Source organism: Galleria mellonella, unplaced genomic scaffold (genome assembly GCF_026898425.1).
Source record: "Galleria mellonella isolate WM207_F2 unplaced genomic scaffold, CSIRO_AGI_GalMel_v1 utg143, whole genome shotgun sequence".
Taxonomy (NCBI): domain Eukaryota; kingdom Metazoa; phylum Arthropoda; class Insecta; order Lepidoptera; family Pyralidae; genus Galleria; species Galleria mellonella.
Window position 1 is genome coordinate 1,753,285 of NW_026441997.1, and position 24,443 is coordinate 1,777,727.

General features: G+C 31.2%; 1 protein-coding gene across 1 annotated transcript; it reads right to left on the bottom strand.

Moving 5' to 3' along the window:
• Positions 1 to 1,933: 1,933 nt before the first annotated feature.
• LOC128199987 (zinc transporter ZIP10) lies at positions 1,934 to 24,201 on the bottom strand. The gene is made up of 4 exons (XM_052891660.1): positions 23,858 to 24,201; positions 9,389 to 9,533; positions 5,429 to 5,623; positions 1,934 to 5,335 (listed from the first exon to the last, which is right to left on the bottom strand). The coding sequence occupies exons 1-4, from the start codon at positions 24,020 to 24,022 to the stop codon at positions 4,413 to 4,415; spliced, it is 1,428 nt and encodes a 475-aa protein (XP_052747620.1). The 5' UTR covers positions 24,023 to 24,201; the 3' UTR covers positions 1,934 to 4,412.
• Between the last annotated feature and the right edge of the window lie 242 nt (positions 24,202 to 24,443).

Sequence of the window (24,443 nt, forward strand, 5' to 3'; positions counted from 1 at the left end):
AATTTAAGACTATATACTATTATACTGATTATACATTTATCTCAGTTATGTACCCCTTATTTTTCTAAGCATCTCTTTCGGTGGTCGGTACCCAGACGGATGGTGAGCGAGTATCTGAATGGGAAAGAAGTTGTCCGTTTAGACGGCTGACTATTAACTTATTGAAATAGCAGTTTTCCGTTGTCTCTCCTTCTGTCTAGGTAGCTCCACTGATACTCAACATTTGCTTTAACGAGAACACTAGTGTCGTGTGCCATCTCTATCAAATCATAAGGACATGACGTCTGTCTCTCGGTTCTCCAAACTTAAGAAAAGAGCAAATATCTTTGAAGCATTTGATTTATTTTTAAGAGAAAAGTCTACGAATATCTTTGGAAAAAACTGTGAAAGCAGTTCATCTTCATCATCATCACTTTTGATCTCTATCGTTGTTTATTTGTGTTATCGTATATATAATCTATAAGTAGGTATATTTATATATGTATATTTATATTTGTATATATGCATATTTGTATATTTATGTAATATTTGTTTAATATATTCATGTATGTATATTTATATAATTTATTTTTATTTTTTTTGCATATTAAAATTTCTGTTTTGCCAAAGGTTGACTGGGAGAGAATGCTATATAGTATTAAGTCCGCCTTTTGTACCAGACATTTTTTGTAATGTGGTCAATAAAGCATAAATAAATAAAAATTTATTTTTATGGTAAGAGAGGGTGAGTACTATACCTATTTACTATATATGTATCGTTGCATACTTGTTAACAGACGTGACGCGCTTGACGTGATAGTAGATAGGTAATATTTATCTATGTACGTGATCATAAGATGATAAACGTAAACAATAGGGCCTGCGGTAGATATATAAGTGTATTAATGTACTCGTCACTGAAACACAAAGGCAAATTATCAGTGAGTCAGCTTTTAATGCATGACAATGAAATGGTAACTTCGTCTACGTAATCGGTTTACGCTAAACGGGATAGTAAAGAATAATAGGCGAAGATCAAGTATAAGAATCAATTTCTTATTCTTATTGAATAAGTTAGTTTCTATAGTCCATAGTAACGCATTCATCATCGATTAACCACAATGGTTTCCAGAGAGGATCACGAGGAGGTTAATCTGTGACAGCCTATATCGCTTGCAATGGAGTTGCTAATTCTTATTTAGTGGCAATTCTTTCTCTCGCGTAAAGCCAATAAGTACCTATGGCTGTAATGTCGTCATTTAGTGGACGTGGTTATTTTTTTAAGGAGTACGTTTTCAAGCTCATACAACACTATAAATATTGGGAAGAAGCCGTTATTGGAGTTAATTGAAAGATTAGAAACCTTTTCGAATATTTCAATCAACTCTTATAACAGCAGGTATGTATTTAAAAAAGAAATGATTCGTAGTTCTTTTTGTTCAATTTAATGCTATTTTTAAAAGGTAGTTACTTAATTAAAATAAAAATATCAATGCAATATGACGTAGTTATAGTCTGTTCTTATGTACGACACAGTCACTGAAATGTTCCGAATCCGAAAAAAATTACTATTTAAAAAAACTTGTAAAGAAGTCTATTTGAATATAAATAATTTGATTTTGATAATGTCGGTCATGATGTAGCGACGACTTTTTAAATATTGCACTACATGATGTATGCAAGTGGCGAGGCATCACTTAATGTATTTGGAAAGAAAAAGAGGAAAACCTCCTCGATTGAAAAAGAATTCTTGTGTTAATATAGTATACTAATTACCTACCTAACTTTAATACCTAGTAAATATTTAAGCAGAAACTATTATTATATATTAACTAGCGTTACTTAATAGTTGTTTAATCCATTGATTAATCAACTCAATCGATCGCAGTAAACATTTAGACCTGTTCCATGTATAAAACAATTTTTTAGGGAAATCAATAAGATAATGAGAAAATATTATTTACACATTTAATGACTTTTCAAACATGTATTAAAGTTTTTTAATAATAACATTAACTTAATATACATTAAATCAATTACTTAAAACAACTTTGTACAATTCAATAACACGCAAAATTTTTTCGTTACATATTTGTAAAAATCACTGACATTAATTTATAAATTATGTAACTATTATTATATGTAATTATAATATAGGTATATAGCAGTTTGATAGTACTTGGAGCATTTATAAAAGAAAAAGCTTACTGGTACAGCGTATTGTATCCCTAGGTACTGTATCGATTCTTAATTTTGTTTCGAAACTTAATTTTTATTTTATTTATTATTACTTACTCGTATTATAATTTTTCGTGTATCTTATTGTTCTACCATTATATTAGTTCCGGGGCATTAATAGCTTTGTTATGGATTGTGTTTACTGACCGATTCAGGGGAGCTATATTTCTAAACCTATCTTTTAACCGAATATTTTAATTTAATAGTTTCGCGAAATTACTGTTATTTGGACCATCATAATCTATATTTATAATAATTTTTACTTAAATGTACTAGAAATTTGGATAATATTGGTCTTTAGAACAAAAATTTGGCTGTGATGTGAAATTGAAATTTTAAATTCACCGATAGATTTAAAAAAATGGCGCTTCATGATGGACTTCTTTATTGTCGATTCATCCACATATCGGCAAGTATCCTATCCTGCATCGAACGAACTAGTCCCTCTCGAATTATAACATTGTGAAATTTGACGGCATAAGTATTGAGATGTTTTTTAGCAAGGAGTAACGGTTCACATTTAGCATTATTTCGGGTCAAGTAGAAAATAGTTCAATAACACCTATAAAAGTAGTAAAATTATTAGTAATAAGGACTAGTGAGTTTATTGCTAGTTAACAATTCTTGGAAACTATCATATGAGTTCATATCGGTGAATCAATTGACCAGGCTTCATCTTCACTTATCATTCTTCACTAGACTATCTGCCACTATAAATATAGAGCAGGTGGCGTTGCTGTTATATTTTTATCTATTTAAAAAAAAAAAAAAAAATCAGCAAACGTAGATTATTGGAAGATAATTTCCGGTATTTGGACCAACGTAAGAACACAATAAATGTAGATATCACTCAATCAAAGTTTGCCTAGTTGTAGGATTATGCATTACTTACAGCATGAATACTTATTAAAATTCTTTTATAAATGCTCTTAGAAAAAATTATATATAATTATATAATTTTATTATTATATTAAAAAAAAAAACTATATGACCGACTAAAAATGATTTTGCAGACGTTAATAGGTAACTATCTATAATATATAATAAAGCTGATGCTTAGGGCAATTTCTGGAATATCTTCCAGTTCTGATTTTGAGATCCCCGGTTCGTGATTTAGTATTTTATTAACCGTTTCCACCTATAATTTTGGTTGCATTTTAGGTACTTTTTCCACCTATAATTTTAGTTGCATATTAGGTACATTTTAGATTAACAGAAAACAGGATACAAATTAAAGGGAACTAAGCGTCGCTTACATTTCTATTCATATGCCTATTGATCGTTAGGATAAACTTGTAAAAGCTTCATAATTACTTTTACTGTATTATGAAGGATTAAAATACATGTTTATACATATTATAGATAGGAACCTAAGTTTAGACAAATTTATCTGATTTTATTACTAAGGCACTTTTAGGGTTATACCTACTTATAATACTATATAATAATACTCATTAATTATTTGACAAATATTAATCAAATATATCTAAAACAAATTCAAGTAAACTATCATTAAAAATAAATACTTATTGATTTAAATGTAAATATTTCGGCTACTATGACATTTTCGAGTTTTGTAAGAAGGTAGATATCTACGTAATAGGAATATTACCTAATGGTAACTAGGTAAAAATCTTTTAATACAATATTCTATACAATTAGGTAAATATCTAAAGGAAACATTTTAACTATAAATAATAATAATACTAATAATAAACATTTAGTGTTTCCATAAATGGTGCCAAAATAGACAATAATATTAATGTAAAATGTTTGAAAAGCAGTTAGATTACGTTATTACTTTTTTTTATTATGCATAGGAGGTACAGTACCACAGACAACCTAATTATACAATTAAAATTTGAGCAATTTGCAAATACCCTTGTATTGATGAGCTAATCTCTCATATCCCATCACAATGAAAGCCAGTGTTGGTCTCGAGAGTTACATTTAGGTATCAAACAATTTATATCACATTCCTTTAAATATAACATTCACTTTTAAACGATTAAGGTAGTATATGTGACATAAGTATATATGTAGGCACCCTTAAAATAATATTCATAGAATGACACCTAATGCTATAATATTTAAAATTATTTCTCAACTACCTAGACGAACAACCATGAGTTTATCACATTGCAAAATGTACTAAGTATTAATTATTGACTTACATATATTCTTGATTATTCAGTTCATTGCTCGGCATTGCGGAACAAGTATTGTATTGAATCCTCGTGAAGTGCAATTACTAGCATAATTACACCTCCTCCAAGTATACCTAATACGGCTAGAATTAAATTCAAACTTTTACCATGATTGTTTTCGTTTATTTCTGGCACTAAATCGGCTAAAGCTATGTACAAAAATGTACCAGCCGTCGCAGCGTAAATCCATTGGGATGTCGACTCATGGTCTTCGGCCAACCAGATACCACCTGCCATTCCCATAAAACTGAGTACAGATGATAAAAGATTATAGTATAACGCACGTTTTATACTCATGCCAGATCGCAGTAACACCGCAAAATCACCCAGCTCATGCGGGAGCTCGTGACAAAAGACAGCTAGTGCTGTAGCGAAACCAGTCACCGGATCACCACTGAAAGCAGCGCCGATAGCCAAGCCATCAGTTAAGTTGTGTAATCCATCACCAACAATCACCATTAGAGCTGTAGATGTCATCGGACGTTCGGCAGGTGGTGGCGGTGATCCCGGCATCATTGCTCCCAATTCAATGGACTCTATTTGCTTAGCAGATTCAGTTTTTATTTCTTCTACAGTTTTGCCTTGTGAATGATCATGTGAATGGGAATGTCCGCCATGTATAGTTTGCATAATTGCTTCGACCGTATAAAAAAGGAGTACAGTTAAAAATGTGACGCTACATTTCAGGACGACTTCGGTCTCTTCTTGTGGTTCAGAAGAGGGACCATGTGATTTAAGGGCATGAGGCAATAAATGTAGAAGTGCGTCGCCACACAACGTACCCACGGCTATTGCGACAAGAAAGTGAAGAACGTAGCTGAATACCACGGACTTGAGAAGGGGTACTACAGCCACACCCATCAGTCCAGTTGCACTGATCACAAGGATACTCAAAGTGGCATATATCCATGCTGGAAAAAAGTAATATGATATGTTAAGTATTTAAATTAAATACATATTTGCATTCAATAGTCTTTGCACCTAATCTTAATATTGCTACTTACTCCAATGTCGTTCCAATTTCGGACCAGGCACTTCAGTTTTGTAGCAAGAACGTTGATCTAGTTGGTATACTAAAGCTGGACACATTTCTAAGAATGTTTTCGGTTTAATACTTATGACTCCAGGCTCATTTTCCATTCCATACATTTCCAGTATTTGTCTTGGAGATAAGCATGATTTTTGGATTAAAGAATCAGCTGTAACAATAAAGATATTTATTAACAAAATAACAATAATATTATTTAAAAAAAAAAAAAACATTAAGTCCTTTACCTTGCGTTACACGTATTTATGTCCATTGATAATAGATATCTCTTTGTCAAATTATATTTAGATGCAATAGAAAAGTCTTATAGTAGTCCGTGAAAGTGTAATAAACAAGTAGTAAAACTGACTCATAAAATAGACTAAGTAACACTAGATAAGTTCTAACGTGTTTGGGAACATAAGTTTTAATTAAATCATCTTGTTTCCTCCCACGAACACTCAGGTTATGGAATGAGCTCCCTGCCGAGGTTTTTCCAAGAGACTACAGTATGGGGTTCTTCAAAAGGGGGATAAAGAGGTTTCTTCAGGGTCGGCAACGTACGCGTAATACCTCTGTTATTGCAGGTGTTCATATGCTACGGTAACCACTTACCATCAGGTGGGCCGTACACTTGTTTGCCACCTCAGTGGTATATAAAAAATCTTAATGATTCGTTTTTAATAATGAGGTATACATAAGCAACGCAAGTCATATAAAGTGTTTTTATCCCATTTAATGTCTTTATGTGTGACTGTGTACAAGTTAGAATCGACAAATAAGTAGGTACCCGTAGATGGACGTCAGTTGAGTTTTATTCTCGTAATAGGATAATGGAAGTTTTATAAATGACGATCGTACTGCTGTTCGTCTTCTCGCGTAATCAACTCTATATACACACGATTCGCTTATAGCTAGTATTATTTTATACAAGCTTTTATCCGCGACTTCATTTACATGACCGGGATAAAAAGGGAATCTACATTTACCTATCACAACAATCTATTTTTTCACGCTGATTCAGATAGCTTTTATTATCGCCTCTTACAATATCATGGAGGTGAAAAGGATTGGTTACAAATCCTTTTCCTGCTAGTTGTTTCTTTAATTTCCTTAGTCAGTGGATTAAGGAAACAACTAGAGCACGAAAAGAAAAATTCGAAAATATAAGTTTTTCTTTGAATACTATATACATAATCTAGCGTAATATTGAAAATTAAAAAAAATAATGACACATCCAAATCGAGTTGTTTGGGTATTTTATGTCAGTACATGATTACCATATATATCTTGTAGCTATATCTTCGAATGTATATTTAGCTACAACCTACATTTTCTAACGAGTTGTTCTATCCAGCACTGATTTCATATTTATAACTTATAATAAGTAGTAGGTACGTTTTATACTACATATAAGTCCGAGATTAATTATTATTTGGCGTATATATAAGTAAATAATGATTTCGAAATAAATAATGTGACTAGAAAAATATTTTAGTATCTCTCTATACTAGTTGTTGTTAATATTGTAATTATTAATATAAATAATGTGAGTACAAAAAAAATATTTTTGTAAATCTCTCTATACTAGCCATATTTTGATTTGTTAATATTGTAATTATTTATATTAAAATGCGTATTTTTTTATTGTGTCGATTTAGGTTAAGTATGCGAATCCGGACCTAAGAAAAATGGTGTAATAAGGGTTTCGTAAAAAACAAAATCAAGCAAATTACGTTATTATATTACTTTCGAAAATTGCAAATCCGGGGTGGATCACTAGTATTCGATAATAATTTAGTTATAGAAGTATTGAACGTTCTTCATACCATGTTACGTACGAAGTAGGACAAGAGATCTTTATTCTTTTGTTACTATTCTTGCTTCATTTGCTTTCATAACGCGTTTGCATAATTGCATACACACTTCTATGAAAGCCGAATAATTTTGTAATTTTCGAACAAAAAATAATTAAAAATATCAACAAGCAATACTAACCTAATTGGCCAAGGGGTTTGGTATATGTAATCCCATAGATTATAAATATTTTTTTAAAGTGTAATGGAGATTTTTTCATGAAAGTTTGGTAGAGAATTTAGAAATGACGCAAAAATTAATCATTTCAAAAATTGATATCTGCTGTCTGTTGATTACGTTATCACGAGAAAAGGATCACTTCTTTGTGATCGGTCAATAAAGACATATCCGTAAAAATAATATTAGACATAACTTTTTTTTATTATGCAAGCTAGAGTAGCAAACAAGCTGAGTACCACCTGATGAAAAGTGGTAACCGTCGTTTATGGACATGAAGTACCATGGGCATAATAGAGTATACTATGTCGTAGTATACCATGATATCCTTCATGCATTGCTATTCTTGAGGACTACGATGCTTTGCCTTTGCACCCTGTAATTTTATTTCCATGCCTTCTTTCAAACCGAAAGCCATGCAAATAACTGCTTCACGGCAGAAACACGAATGGGACAGAGATACCCAAGCGGATGACTTTTGTACAAAGTCTCTCTTTGGAACCACTACCTGTAGTATCAGAATGTAAATATGTTCTATAAAAATTGGCAAAATTTCTAAAAACCATCAAGGTAATAAGTATGAGTATAGTAAGAGTTTTTAACACAGGGTTTTAGCTACTTTTTATTAAAAAAAACTGTGGTACTACCAATTATATTCACATTAACAAAAAAATTAGATTAGAAAATGCCGCCGTGCGATCCACTGATACCACCATTGTCATAAGTAACAAAAGTAGGTTCCTAGTAGATTCAAATGGATCGCAACTCAGTTTGTTGACATTAAGAATAAAAACTACTAGCAGATCTTTTTTAGCAACCGTTACGTGGAACAAATTGTAAGTTATAAGGAAGCGACAGTTATGTCATTACTGTAATAATATACTTTATTTTGGTTGTGCTGCCTTTCTGCGCTATTGGTTTATGCTGGTGTGATACCAGTGTGTTTAAATAAATGGTATATTACTTAAATGCAGCTTAAGACGAGACTGAAACTGATATGTTGAATGAGACGAATTACGAAAGTGTATGAAGCAAGAAGTGTGACTCGGTTTTCCTTACCTACCTTACAAAGATATATAGAACACTCTTTATTATTTCCTTCATAAGATTACAATAGTCAAGTTATTATAAATACAAACAATAAAACAAATATACATAGAACTTGGCGTAAAGCTAGACAGCCCTTTAACTATTTTTATTTATATTGCTAGATCTTTTTATAAACCTGTGTCCCATTGCTGGGCATAGATTTCCCCTTTATGTATTTTTATATTTAAATAATCACTTAGTTAAGTAACAATGATAGATAAACCTCTCGATTTTTACCGCAAACATTGAAGGATAAATTCGTGCTTCGGACAATAGCAACATTTCCTCCTTTCATTAAATTTCGTGGGAACTTTCAAGGGTAAACAATCTGCAAGGGCATTAAATATTAAGACAGCTGTGACCAATGAACCATTAAAATTTATCAATTATCATTTCCATGGAAGGGTATGATTAATTAATTACATTAGAAAAAAGTCAAGAGGAAAATACAGTTTTACAAGTTAAAATTTTTTAGGCTATTAGGTATATTTACATTCAATCGATTTTTTTTTTATTATTTCTATTTGTTGAAAATAGGTAAAATTTATTTTTATGTTATGTAGACATATATTGATTGATTTAACTTATTTTGCAGACTAGGAAATTATTTGACACAAAGCAAATATTATTTTTAGACTTAGATTTAAACATTTTTAATGTACCTAGCGATGTCTACTAAGCATTGAATTTATCGATGTTGTATACATGTGTGTGTGTGTTCATGATTGAAAGTTGTTTTTTACAGAGCAAAATATAATTATTATATTATTCTACTTAGTTTGAGAATCTAAAGTCGAGATTTAAATGTACTAACTTGTTGGTGGTGGCGATCTCCTGTGTCTGTGTTGCGTGTCGTGAAGTTGGCGGAAGGTACCATTAATTCGATGGAGGGCCAGGTCGTGCGGAGAGTTGAACACCCGCCCTCCAAGGCCGAGGCTATCAAGTAAATGCTCGAATCCCTGAAAAATCACAAATAATAAAATTAGTGATAAATTTCTATTGTTATTAATTTATGTTCCTTTCGTCCTATAACCTTGGATTCTTTAAACGTAGCGTGAAAATATAATTAGTGAGCCACACACATACAGCCACACAGGCACAGTGTAGCTAACTGCTGAAAGTGGAACGTTTTCTTTTTAGTTGATCACATTCATGTACCATATTATCCCTGTGTTCGCTTAGGATGGTGTGGACACATAGTATCATAAAAATAAATATATATTTTAAAGCACTACAAAAGTACGTGGACATTGTGAACTAATATAGATTATACTATATTTTATCCGCGTCTTCGTCTGCATGTCCGGGTATGTTCACCTTCTCCATACTATATAGTGCGGGTGTAGCAAATTTTATTAGTTAAGTCGTTAAGGCGCTGTAACGAACAAACAAATTCACTTTTACATTTATAATATTGGTGAAGATGCAAGTCGTCACTTATATAATGGATTGGGGATCAAGACATTTAGTCAGACTTGTTGTTTATTAAAATATCTAGTTAACAGTAAACCTAGGCGTAACGTAGCTAAGTAGCTTGTATTTGTATATTGAAAGCAAAGATTCTGTATTTGTGAATCTTTGTTTTCAGTGTATGATGAACCTCGATAAGCGAGGTAGAATATTGAGACCTGTAAAAGTTTGTGACAAAAAGTTTGTACTTAAATCAAAGTAGTGCATTTAAGCAGGAATTTCAATGTAAATTTGCTTCGGTTGTTTTTATTATAAATAACTTACAAATGATATGAGCAAATGTGTAAAAAATAAAAAAAGCTGCAAAGCTAACTTAATTATCTTGTCCGATGTTTTAATTCTTTTTCTTTCATCCAAAGAGAATCTTATCGAATTTAAATTCAATATCACAGATATTCAATGTTTACAAATGGTTCGTTTAATCGAATAATAGTTATTAACAATATTTAAAACAAACATAAACTTCTGATCTAAGTAAATTAAAAGAGTCAATTTTTTTTATAATTTCTATAAGAATAGATTTACTACATCGATGTACTTATAGAAAAAATTCAGATATTTAAAATGCAATAAAATTGCTAGTTAAAGTCAAGTTGAAGGTTATATGATATCTAAACGCGATAACTGGTGATAAGTAAAAAGATAATTTTATTAGGCAGTAATAAATAACTTATTTTGAGACATTTTCGATATCAAATACTTTATAAAGTAAATTTATTATTTTCTAAATACATATGTACCTTTCTAAATATGGAGACGGTTTACGTATTAAAGTTATCACGGTTTATAGAAATAAATTAACATGAGATACTTATTTTACCTAAAGTTAATAAATTTTATTTTTATATGTACCTATTTCGTCTTTCTTGCATGACCACAAACTAGGAAGACATAATGCATTAACCACAAACAAAAATTCTTTATATTGTACGCATGAGTTGCACAGATATGCAGGAATATACTATAACCAAACATAAAATATTAATGTTGATAATGAAAAAGAAGTTTATTATTTTTTTCAAGCAAAGCTAGAACGGATTGTCAAGTAATAGGTATTCTAATTACTTATTGTAACAATATACCTACTTAATACACTTAATTCGGTTGCGGTTTTATATTGCACCTTAAAGTAATTATGAGAGAAAGGTATAAAACTATATATCTACTACATAGACACCTATACGGAAATGGGTACATTACCCATGTGAAAATTCACAATTTAATAAAATTGAGAACTATATTTAGCTTAGATAGTCTTAGTTTGAATATAATCTGATCCAAAGGTAATGGTCTAAAGTCGCTAATCGTAGATAAACATAAAGTTAACTTCTAGATGTTCGCGTTGCATGTTTTATTTAAAAAATAATTTCACCTACAATAAGCTACATTATCAACCAGTATACCTATGCCATATTATATGGCAATGTTCTAGTCCACACGGGTAAATAAGATTGTGTTACACAGAAAAAAAAAAAACCTTTTCAATTGTGACAAAACCAATTATTTTGATTTGAAAACTAAGTTAACTGCTATCTACAAGAAACAGGAATTAATGAGTACTTTTAATTTAGTTGAAATGGCACGACTGCCATTTTGTCTACGCACGTTTTACAAACCATATTTTCCCTTTAAACGAGACATCTTTAGGCAAATCAAATGGTAGTCAGAGATTGAGGGCTAATATGGAAGGTTGTAGAACTTCTGGTAGCAATGATGATGGTAAATTTTTGACTGTTGGCAATCACACATGTTCTAATGGTAGCGGAATTAAAGAAAATAATTGTGATATTGACTTCCGTAATATAACAAATATTTCAATAAAATATGAACATAAAAATTTGTTGTCATGTATATGTACGTAAAAATTTACACGCCGATTGCAGAAACTTATTGATGTTCCCTCAGATAGAACATAGTAAATAGTTTGTAAAGTATCCTTAAAAAATTATCAATAATAGTTAATTATTCGCCTAAGGAATACTGTGTGTGTAAATGATTTACCACCCAATGCTATACATGCTTTCTATCACACCTACGGAGAAATGAACAATTCTTTTATTTATACCATTGTTTGTTATTCCTATTGAAGTTGTTACAGCTGTTTAAAGTATAATGATTTTGATTTATGGGGTCGAACCTTGAGCATTAACTAGGCGGTACTCATATATCATTTTAGTATTAGTATATATTATATTTATAAAAATTAAATTTTAACATTGTATGAAATAATTATAAACTATATAGTTGGTATCATGGGCGAAACAGTATACTCTGTTATGTCCATGATACTGCTCATGTGCTACGGTTACCACTTTCCATGAGGTGGGCCGTCAGCTTGTTTGCCATTCTAAGTTGTATAAAAAAAATTGGCAATTTTGATTTTTTCCATCTATGTATCACATTTTCGTTGTTAATAATAAATTTTCATGCAGCACCTCATCTGTATGTGCGTTTCGAATATGTTTTCATTTTCACCTATTATCTTTCACTGTTACCATTTACTTAACATTCCATTATCATCCATTAAAAAAATTCTTTGGTATTACTATAATTAGTAAATAGATATGTAAATTAGATCTGCAAGACCGACTGAATATTTTAAGATAGAGTATCTGATCTAAGCAGAATAAACTTTGCTGTATTGGAAATTTTATTTTATAACTTAGGTGAAAAATTATTGTCATTTTAAAGACCATGTGTGTTATAAATAATTTCTCTATAAACTCTCTAAGAAGACTAATTAAGAATAATCATAAAGTTGATAAAACTTTATTCATTTTTTACCGACTTCAAAAAAAAAGATTAAATTAATTTAATTTCGGTTAAATTGCTGTTTGTTTGTTGCCTCATAACTCCGTCAGTTCTAAACCGATTTAGAGACTTACAGATTGATTACATAGAAATTTTAACATTATCGGTTCAATAGTTTAGTTTTTAAATCAAAATAATTAGTTTTGTCATCATTGAAGAAATTTTTTGTGGGACACAATGTTTAATTATTATAAGAAATAATTTAAAATAATATTTTGTTTGAAAAATAATACAATATGTATGACATGATATACATTTTTTCGTATGATTATGGAGTAAGTAGTTCATTAATCTTATATATATTATTACATATCTATAATATAACATATAAAATACAATATTGAATGGTCTGTTTTAGTTGGCTCCTTATCGTCTACTTCTTATTTGAAGTAGCAAGAAATACAATGTAGCTATAGGTACTTATTTATTATTGTTGTTTTAATTTAACCTCGGTTGGAGTTATTATCGCTTTTGTAAATGCACTTACAATCTGCAATTCGCTAGTGATACTCGTACTGCTCATCAATTATAGAAATTAATTAGGTAAGTACATAGGTATCTATGTATTATTTACATAGACATAAGATAGTGGGAATATAGTTATTTACCCATTATTACATTGTATTTATCATCATCATTCTTGATCGTACCAGTCAAAACATGGTAGGGGAAATTTGAAAATATTTTCCTTTACATCTATTGTTATGCATCTATTTATTTGTTTATACTTTGTTGCATTTTTTGATTAAGGATTAATAAATTCTTCAGTTGAGTTAGAAGTATAGTAGGGAATGAAAAAAAGTTATAATTAAAATGCTTTATCTAAATAAACGGGTATGGCACAACCAACAAAGATGAAAATAATGTTGATTTTTCTGTATGACTCAATATTTATTATTCTGATAATAAATTTCATTGCGTAACATTATACTATTTTTCAATTATGAAATAATATTATTAATATGCAAGATATAGAATTATCATAAAACAAAGTTGGGCTATCTACGTATTTCCTTTAAAGATAAATATGTATAATACGTCAAGTACTGTCATGTGGATTACCTTATTGGGATAAAATTATAATGTTGCTGTACCAATTGACTTTTGTATCAAATATTAAATTAAAGAAATATTAAATTATTATCGGTATATAATTAAACATAAATTAGTATGAACGTAACAAAACCTATATAGATATTGTTACCTACTTATTATCCAGTGGTAGTCGCCTAAAATTATCAGTTTTTTATTAAACTGTGTATTTATCGGGTTACTAGATATGAAAACATAACTAAGTATGTCGTAACAACACTAAGTCTTATCAAAGTTTTTAAATGATATTAGATTTTTTATCTAACTAAGGAAGGAGCAAAATGAGGAAACTATATGGTTTTTAGTTTAATTCGATTTTATTTTCTCCTGTTCTTGGAATCTCTAAAAACTCTAAGTTAATGAACGTAAACATTTGTACAATACTCAGAGTTCATAGACCTTTATATTTTCCTGAATGAACAGTAGGTATTTCGCTTTTATGTAATACGTAGATTACATAAACAATAAATAAGAATATATATATTGATAACTAATTACAAATATCAGATAAATATTAGATACCTATTTCTATTATATTTAGGTAAGTATAAATATGTACCTATACCTACGTTAATCATCTTTATATAATACTTTGTTTATTTGGGAGTAATATATTTAGTAAGATATTTGATATTATCTTAATCACGTGTCACGATGTTCCTTCGCGCTAATCTCCAAAACCGTTCAACCGATTTTAAAGAAATTTAAAAATATGAATTATTTATTCTAACATGTGATCTCTAAAAACTGGAACCGGATTGTAGTGGTAGGTTGACAAAAATATTTGCTGGACAGCTAGTATATTATACTTAATAGCTGTGTCCTGTGTCGCCTGCGTGAATCAGTATATAAATTATTCTATATTCCAAGTTAGGATATAGTAGATCCGTGTATCAAGTGTCATTCAAATTTGACAATGAGATGATGCGAGTGAAGCTTCACGAACACATGTCAGAATACATATGCTCTCTTTATATAGGGTTTAGGTTCCCTTTGTTGTTAAAAATGTTATAAACCACAGTGGTGACAAATAAAATATCTTTAAACACACTTGGTTTACTTAGGAGTTTTATAATAGTGAGTTTGAGCTTTACACATTTTTGAGCTATATACAGCGAGATATTTTTTTTTTTTATTTTTAGTCGTTTTCTTGAATGACTGGTAGTCATTTTGCTTTTATATATGTAATACCTAAATTACATAATTACTAATATTATAAATGTGAAAGTATGCTTGTTTGTTTATTAACTGCCTCTTGACGCTTTATAAATACATATACATATATGTACTTTACGTTCTATTTGAGATGGAGAAGGGCATAGGAAACACATAAACATATATATATATCGGTTAATCCACATTATTCTAGATAACGTGACGAAGACCCGGGGAAAAAGTAGTAAACAATAAATAAATGAATATAAAAATATATACATATAGATAACTACTTACATAAATATATCAGATAAAGTTAAGGTATGGAATTCTTTTATATTTAGGTAGAAAATATACCTAAATATAAAATACACATACCTACACATTTAGGATTTTTATGTAGATAGGTTTGTAATTTATATATTTTTGAGGTGCATTAGATACTAGGTAGAGGTACTTCAAGATACTCGTATAGATTTCGTTTCTGAACGTTTCAAAAAGCTTATCTGTAAAGTATATAAATTTTATTTAAAAGTATCGTAGTTGAATTTTTATTATAAAATTAGTACTATAAGGACGTAAAGAGGAAAAAATAAGTGTCCACGATAATTTCTTTTATATAAAGCCGAGTTATAGCTAATGTGGTAATAGGAGGCTTATTTCTTACAGGGAGAGCTTACACCAAGTATGGGCTGTTTATGTATGAATCGTTCTTGATTTTATCTCCTATATTTTGAGTTGATGCGTCGCCCGTATCTAATAGTGAAGATAATATTATACTCATTAGAGTAGCGAGACCGGTCGCTTTGCCATTTACGCGACCCATAACTACCAAATATTTTTTCATTTTATTTTATTTCTTATCCTACTTAGAATGACAAACAAGCTTACGGCCCACCTGATGGAAAGTGATAAGCGTCGCCTATAGAAATTAGCGGTACCATGGACATAATAGAGTATACTATTTCGCTCATGACACCCCCCATGCGTTGACATTCCTGAAGACTCAGATATTATTCATCTGTACCCTGTAAATTCACTGCCATATTCCAACCTTCAAACCGGAACACAGCCATACAAACACAACTGCTTCACGGTAGAAAAACGAATGGGACAGAGGTGCCCAAGCAAACGACTTTTGTACAAAATCTTCTCCTGGTATTATTATATATGATGATGATAAAGCTTTACTAGTGTTCACCCACGACTTGGTCCGTGTAACCGGGCTATATTGACTGACCAGGATAATGGATCTTAGGATCTTAAATTCTACGTGTGGTAAATAAATAAGTAAATTTGGTATACCTACCAAATTTTATGACGATTAATGTAGCCATTAAGGCGCTAAGAAGTAAAAAACTTAATAATTATTAGTTTTTACCCGCAATTTCATCCACGTGATCGGGATAAGTGGATTGATCGATATTAGTAGCAGCCTATTCTTCTCTATCGTAAATAGAACGTGTAGGTATATTAAATTAATGACGATTGGGTGAGCCGTTATGACGCTAAGAGATAATAAAGAAAAACAATTCACATTTATAATTTAGTAAGAATGCCGTTTTTGACAACCCTACAAACAAAATCCACAACGTCTGCGTAGCGACACAACTAACCGAAAAACAATGTAATAAAAATATTGGGTAAAAAAAAACTCTTATAGGTCACATGTATTTTTAAAGCATTATTTTCATAATTCTCTATATATATGTAGAAACACGTTTTTTGTTGTCTATATTCGAAATGCATCTTTTTAGTAGGTATTTGCAGTCTGTTTTTGCAAACAATCTTGTCAAATAATGGCTGAAATGATAATGACGATGCAACAATCTTGTCGTGTAAATCACATTATCAAAACAACAATGCATAAAATAAACAAGTAGCTACATAAGAAGGTAAATTGTAAAAATTATCTTTATTGTACATAATTTACATTGGACGCATTAAAAAGATTTAATATACAATGGCGGACTTATCCCATTGAATAGAGGGAATTGAATCTCTTACAGTCAACCTCCGAAAAACTGAAAGAAAATGTTCTGTATGTTCATGGGTATAAACTGTACAGCTAATCTAAAACTTAGTAATACCTAGTTAAAATTAATCGTAATGTTCCATACATATTACAATAATTAGTAATTGTATACACCTACATATAAGTAATAATACATATATGTATATATATATTTTACGATACCCGTTTTAAAGGATTTTAATGATTGTGCCATGTTCCAGAGAAGGTTTTTGTTTTATAATAAAATATACTATAAGATTAAATATACTATAAGAACTAATTTTTTATTTATACTTAGTACTATAATTGACGAGTAGATCCTTATTATTTCCCATTTTCTAATTTATTATATACATACATTTTAGGTACATGATTATTATAAAGAGAATGTGCGTTAAGTGTGACGACATTGGACTAAATCTCTGATTTTTGCGTTTGTTTGTTCATAATAAATACTCGTAGATGCGTGTATATCAACGTGTTTATTCACTTTACGGACATAATGAGTTTCAAATTGCTAGTTTACCATGAGCCTATAATTTTGTTAAAGTATTAGGAACGCAAGAGTTAGCCATTGTCATGTTATGGATATTTCAGATCTTTATTTCTTTTCAGATGGTTGACGTCCGTGTCAAATTGAGCTCAGTGAAGTGAAACAGTCGCTATAAGTTGATGATGTAACAAATTACAGTTTATGTATGTATATTTACTTAAAACTAACACAAAAACTACTTTATTTAGACGAAAATATTTAGTGTTATAACAAGAGAATTAAATACTGGTCAAGTGTGAGTTGGACTCATACACGTTTATTTGTATAGATTCGATTTGTTTTCGGATAATTTCACGAAAATTGTATTAAAAATCTTCATCATATCAGCTGTTATCTGTTTATGACCGAGCGTAAACCTCTCCTATAGACTGCCATAAGCAACAGTCCTGAGGTACCTGCATTCTCCTGACTCCCTGTTATGCATTTGAGGTTGTTACTCCATCTAGTGGAGAGTTATCCTACTCTACGTTGGCCCGTCCGGGTTTGACACTTAAGATCCTTTCTTCTCCATCGGTTGTCGATTCTTCGAGCTAATGATATAAGGATATATTAGGAAATATAAAGTAATATCTCTAACACATCTTAGAGGATATTCGCAAGAAAACCCAAATGACCGACATAGCCCGAAGGATAAGCAAGCTGAAGTGGCAATGAATTGTTCACATAATTCGAAGAACTGATAATCGATCAGGAAGAAAAGTTTTGAGTGGCGACCCTGTACGGGTAAACGTAGTGTAGGACGACCCCCCACTACATAGAGTGACGACCTCAAATGCATTGCAAGGAGTCAGTGGATGCAAGTTACTCAGAACCGTTCCTTATGCCAGTCTATGGGGGAGGCCTATGTCCAGCAGTGGACGAGTAATGGTTGAAGTGATGATGAAGATGTACCTAATACCACACAGCTACGTAAGTGATAATGTTAGATAAAAGTTGGTACCTAAGTCATCTCAAGAGACGAATTAGATACCTATTCTACTTATCTATAAGAAAGATCTATTACGATTTAGACATGTAAGTACTTGTAATCAGCATAGGTGTTAGATTAGAAAATTAGCTTTTAAAATGGCGCAGAAATTGCCTACTTTTCCAAATTGGACGTAGTTAAATAGAAAGAATTTGACTCACAAAATCGTTAAAATAGAGATGGTACAATTATTTCTATTTTATTTAAAATTATACATACAGTTTTATTATGGTACATGGATAATAAATAAGCTGATAGTTTACGTGATGAAAACTGGTTACCGATGCCTGTAGACATGAACATCACCAGTACACTGATTATCATGGTTCACTCATGCGTTACCATTCCTGAGTTATAATAAGGTCATAAGAATTTTATTAATATTACTTTTTACTAATAATAAAAGTTTGTAAATATGTTAAGATGTCTATTACTTAATAATATGTGGATTGAATTAAATTAAAGTACCAGCTCGTTTTAATTTATCTCTGATTAATACTGTCTTATGATACGGTTATCCTAATTCGTGTGACTGCTAGTACGACAATGAACGATAAGAAAAAATTTTATTTGGATATCAACTTAAAGATAGGTGTTACATATTTTGGAGTTTATACCCAATCATAAAATCAAGATTGTATTTTGTAATTTTCTGACAGTTAAATAATTATTATTGCTGTGTGTTCCCCGCCATAGAATAGGCAACCCCTTCTTTTCCCGTGCATGTCGTAAGAGGCGACTAAGGGAGGGCGAAGGATGGGCAGCAGCGCCCCTTTTAATGGGGAAGGCCTAAGTCCAGCGGTGGACAGTCAACGGCTGAAATAATAATAAAATAATTATGTAATCAGTGTTTATGTTGCTTAGCGATAAGGCCGCCTTTTGTATCACTTCTCATTAATAATTATTGTATTTGTTATTTTTCGTTTTACTTGGTGCAATAAAGTGTAAAAAAATAAATGTTTCGCTTTGACGATGGAATAGGTATGTCAATGAAATTACATGGCACCGAGACATAACACCATGATGCATACAGTGTATTCTGTGATATCCATGTTGTATATCGGCGATAATTATCACTATCCGTTAGCTTTTTTGCCATTCTAAGTATTATAAAATAAAATTAGTGTAATTAACTTATCTAATTTGTGTAAATTTGGACAAGTTAGTTATGCTTGTAAGTCGAATTGTTTTTAAAATATTTTTTTTGTGTGACAATTTATGCTAAGTTAATAATTGTTTATATACATAAATAAGTAAGCAAACAATAGTTAAGATGTGCTAAAATAATGAATGGTAATTACACTGATGCCGTTCATTATTTAATGACACAGTTTGTGAGAGACTGAAATAATTGAAAATGCCCGCTGCAAAAACTGTCGGTCATGGTTGTCTCTAGATTACAATAACAGGCTTTGAATAATATTTACAAATATTACCCTCTATAGATCTTTAGCTTTTTGAATACTTGCATAACTAATGCATTTCCGTTTTTACGGTGAAGTAAGAATACATATGCATATGTAAGGATTATTTGATTATTTTTAAGCTAACTGAACCGTAAATAAGTATTAATATACATACATATCTATTATCTACTATTTGACAGAATTTTTGTAAACAAATTTCATGGTTATTAGATAAATTTATTTTCGGGACTTAATCCCTGCTTTTCAGTAAATATATTATATCTAAATATCTGATTGTTATTATTGTAAGTTTTTTTCTTGTGCATAATAATGATATTGAATTAATTGATTTTTTGATGCCATGTGGTCTCAGCATACAAGTCACCTCTACCTTTTCGGTGGGCGAGACGACTTAATCGTCGAGGGATGGCTAGCAGTGTTCTTAAAACATCAACAATCTGCCTGCTAAGCGCGGCAACTACTGGCAAATCTCAAAAGGGAAGTTTAGCAGTAAACTCACCTATGTTCGGCAGTGGACCGTTAACAGCTGATATAATAATAATAATTATTGTTTTTTAGTCAATGTAAAATATAGTTTTTTAGTTATAGTTATATAATTCGTGCAAAAATATCGTGGAAATATCTTAATATTCATATCATAATCGTTTAGTTATTGCGGAATGTGATCATGCGATAGCATTATTTTAAAAGTTAACTGCGTACAAATTAGTATCCATACATAATTAATTAGTGTTATAATAACAATTTTTATTTAAAAATATGTATTTAGTATAGAAGATCGATACGAGCATAAGTGGGTGATGTTCGTATCGTACGAAACACCTGTTAGCAATGTATGCTATATATGTTTATCTTTTGTATCAGAGAACAATACGCACCGAGTGTATTTTTCGTGGCTTCAATGGACTTGGTGGTTAATCTAGAAATAAAAGGCACATTATGGGTATGCGTTCTCGATTACTGCTGGCGGCAGGTACCCATGCCTAATTATTAGTTATGTGTTCCACAGGTGCATTGCAAGAATACCGTAATTGACCTAGTTGAAAATATTATTTGAAAGGGTAAAACTTTTATCATTGCAACGTATCATTGTATCTTCGTTCTCTTCTGAACATGTCTGTCCCATATTTTGCCATGATTTTCTGAGCTAAATACATCCATCGTCTACTACTTTTTGGGGTTATCATTCCATCTCGTTATTGTTGTCCGACACTGCACTTACATGTAGGGGTCATCACGAGAACTTATTAATAAGGTAATAAAGCCGATAGCCCTTAACCGGCAAGAAAGAAAGATCTTTTATCTAATTTATAAGTGACATAAAACATGAATAATTTACATTACTAAGTTGCATTATTGGTGAAACGTATTTTAACCAACTATAAAACGGTTTAATGTGTTCTGTGTGTACTATTTTTTTGTATAAGTTACACAGACCGATTATTTTTCGATTTACGATTTACGAATTGCGTGATTAAGTAAGCGACTTAAAAAAAGAAGAGGTTCCAGTTTACTGTTATTTTATTTTGTGCAACGTTACGCGGTATATCGTCAATTTTAAACTAAAATTGATATTTGTGTTCGAAAGGGTTTATTTCACTTCCATGTATGTACTGTATTAATTTTGTTATAACCACATCAGTGAAATTAAAAGGTATGGAGATATAACATTTTACTCCTCAGGAATGGGAATGCCTAAGTATTACCATAGATATTACAGTGTATTTTGCAATACGTATGATACTACGTATGTCTATAAGCGACGGTTCCAGTTTCCATCAACCATTCTAAGTATCATAAAAAATGTTGTTAAAAAGTACCTTCACCTGAATCGTTTCCTAATTAACAGTTCTAACGCGTGTAATTTCTGACTTCTACAACAATGTTTAGACTTGCGTAATCTTAAATAAAAATAAGTTACATATGTCCGCACCTGTAGTAAAGAATAAATATGTGTTTATTCTGTGCCTGTAGGCAAGACGTCGTATTTGTAATAACTGTAGTGGGTAAATAGTGTACGTCATAACGAGCTAGGCATTGTTCATGGTTAATATTTAATTACAAATGGCTAGGTTACGTCACAAAAGACTTGACTATTAAATTTTGGAACAGAAACAGTTTTTATAAAATTTTGATAGTTTAAGGGTCCTATTGGGTATTTATATTTACTACCCTCATTATATTGTCTACCTATGAGAGTACTCCTAATTGGGGGGAGTTATGCGTAAAAATAGCCATCTCTAGACATTATAGGTAATATGGTTCTTTTCTACACAACGAGCTTCAATTAAACCGAATTTAATAACGCCCTATTTATAAAAGCTAATCATGCATAGAATTGCAATACATTAATTAATAAATCACAGAGATAGACACAAATAGATATATCTATTTGTATCAAACTAAGGCTGTCAGTACTAAACTATCTACGTGTTTTAATTTTACAAAAGAGTTTTTTATTTATGTTAAAAGTTCTAAACATAAAATCCTTTCGAAAATACTGTGAGTCATACAAAAAATAACAATATTTTAACTATAAGAAAAGTCGGATTGATTGGATATGAATTTTTGTCGAGAAAGCTCGATAAGTTTCGAGGCCATCTGGAACTCCTAATCATGAGTGGTTATAATGCGAATGAAACTCTTTAATTTTTACTTTTCAACCGAGTTTAAAAAGAAGAAGGTTCTTAATTCAGTTGTATTTTTTTTTATTCCCTCATAACCCCATCAGTTAAAAATCAATTTGGCAAATTCTTTTTTTTCCTTACATATTGATCCTATAGAAATTTTATCAAAATTTGTTCAGTAGTAATTAAAATAACTGGCTCTGTTACAATTGAAGTAGTTTTTTTTGTGGAACTTCATTTACATAGTTATGTAGAATTTTTGTATCGAAATTAAATTGGAGTTGATTAGTCCTTATTGAGCCTAATTTAAAGCCAAAAATTTAATGGAGTTTCGTCATTTAGAATCATTTGCTCATATTCATATCCTAATCTAATCGGAAACTAAAATTACGTAACACGTAACACCTGATCAACTACCTACATTGCTTTTAAATAGAACGGAAAAAATTATAAAGTACTCTCGGGACTCAAATCTGCAACTTCCCCTTCCGCAATTAGAGATCCTACAGATCAAGATTTCTCTCTGTTGGAGTAGTGTGTGTTTAATAACATGTACAATGTTGTTAAACTTGTTCATATAATATTTCAAACGGTGGTCATCTCTTCGCATTACGAATAAATAATAAGCTAATCAACGACAGAATGACAATGGGATTGGTTCATATTATGGGAATGGGCATTAGTAGTAATTATTATATTAACATACTTACTAGTTAAGCCACTAAATAATATATCGGTGATCTACAGAATTGAATAATATACAGATAAGCTGACAATAATGATAAGGCGACAGAGTTAAAATAAGTAGCCAACTTACATATGAAGTTCGATGAACTTTCGTTTACGAAATGGGGAAAGGTGTTTGAGGAAATCGTATCGGTAACTGGAAATTTCCCCTTGTTACCCAAGCAAGCTGCTTGCAGAATAATACCTATACGGATATTATTTAATTTATAATAACAAAGTATAATTAACATTTTTATATCACGAAACTAATTTATATTTGTATGTAATTTATATTCTTTATTGTTTATTAGGTTTCACACAAGTTCTCGAGTCCCTATATTATTGCACCGGCAGTTGAATGACATTTTATAAAGCGCGAATAGTTAAACAATTAAATGCTCGTCCCTGTATAGACATCCAGAATAAATATAAAATGCTTACCTCAAAGGTGATGACGCCTTTATATCCATATTTGTCGAATATTTTATCAATGAAGTACTGTTCAGCGGGCAATGTATTGTTCACATCCAGGTCTAGCGAGGAGCTAGCAGCGGCGACGACGGCATGCGACGCCGCTAGGGCTACGACGAGGCACGTTGTCAACATGCTCGCGACTGAGGGTCGGCCGCACCGGTGCGGTGCGCTAGCGCTCCCGCCACACCACTATCAGCCGATCAGGCACGAGTGCGTCTCATTTAACGCGATAATGATGCGTCTGTCCGCTTCTATTGTTTATTTGTTTGTGATCAACAACGGCGAAATCGCAAATCGATCGAATAATCTATAGGAGACGTGCTCGTTACTTGACGCTGGGTGTACGTCTGTGACTTTCACCTGCAAGTTTGTTGTCTCCGAGGCCGGTTTCTAACACCGTTACTGATAATATGGTATATTTACGCAGAGACCGGCGACAAGTGAGCCTTAACCCATGCAGCGGACGGCTAAATACCTCGGGGTTTGTCAAGGCGCCAACGCAGCGTCTCGGCTGGAAAAAGTTTACGGGTATTTTAAATTATTAATTGATACA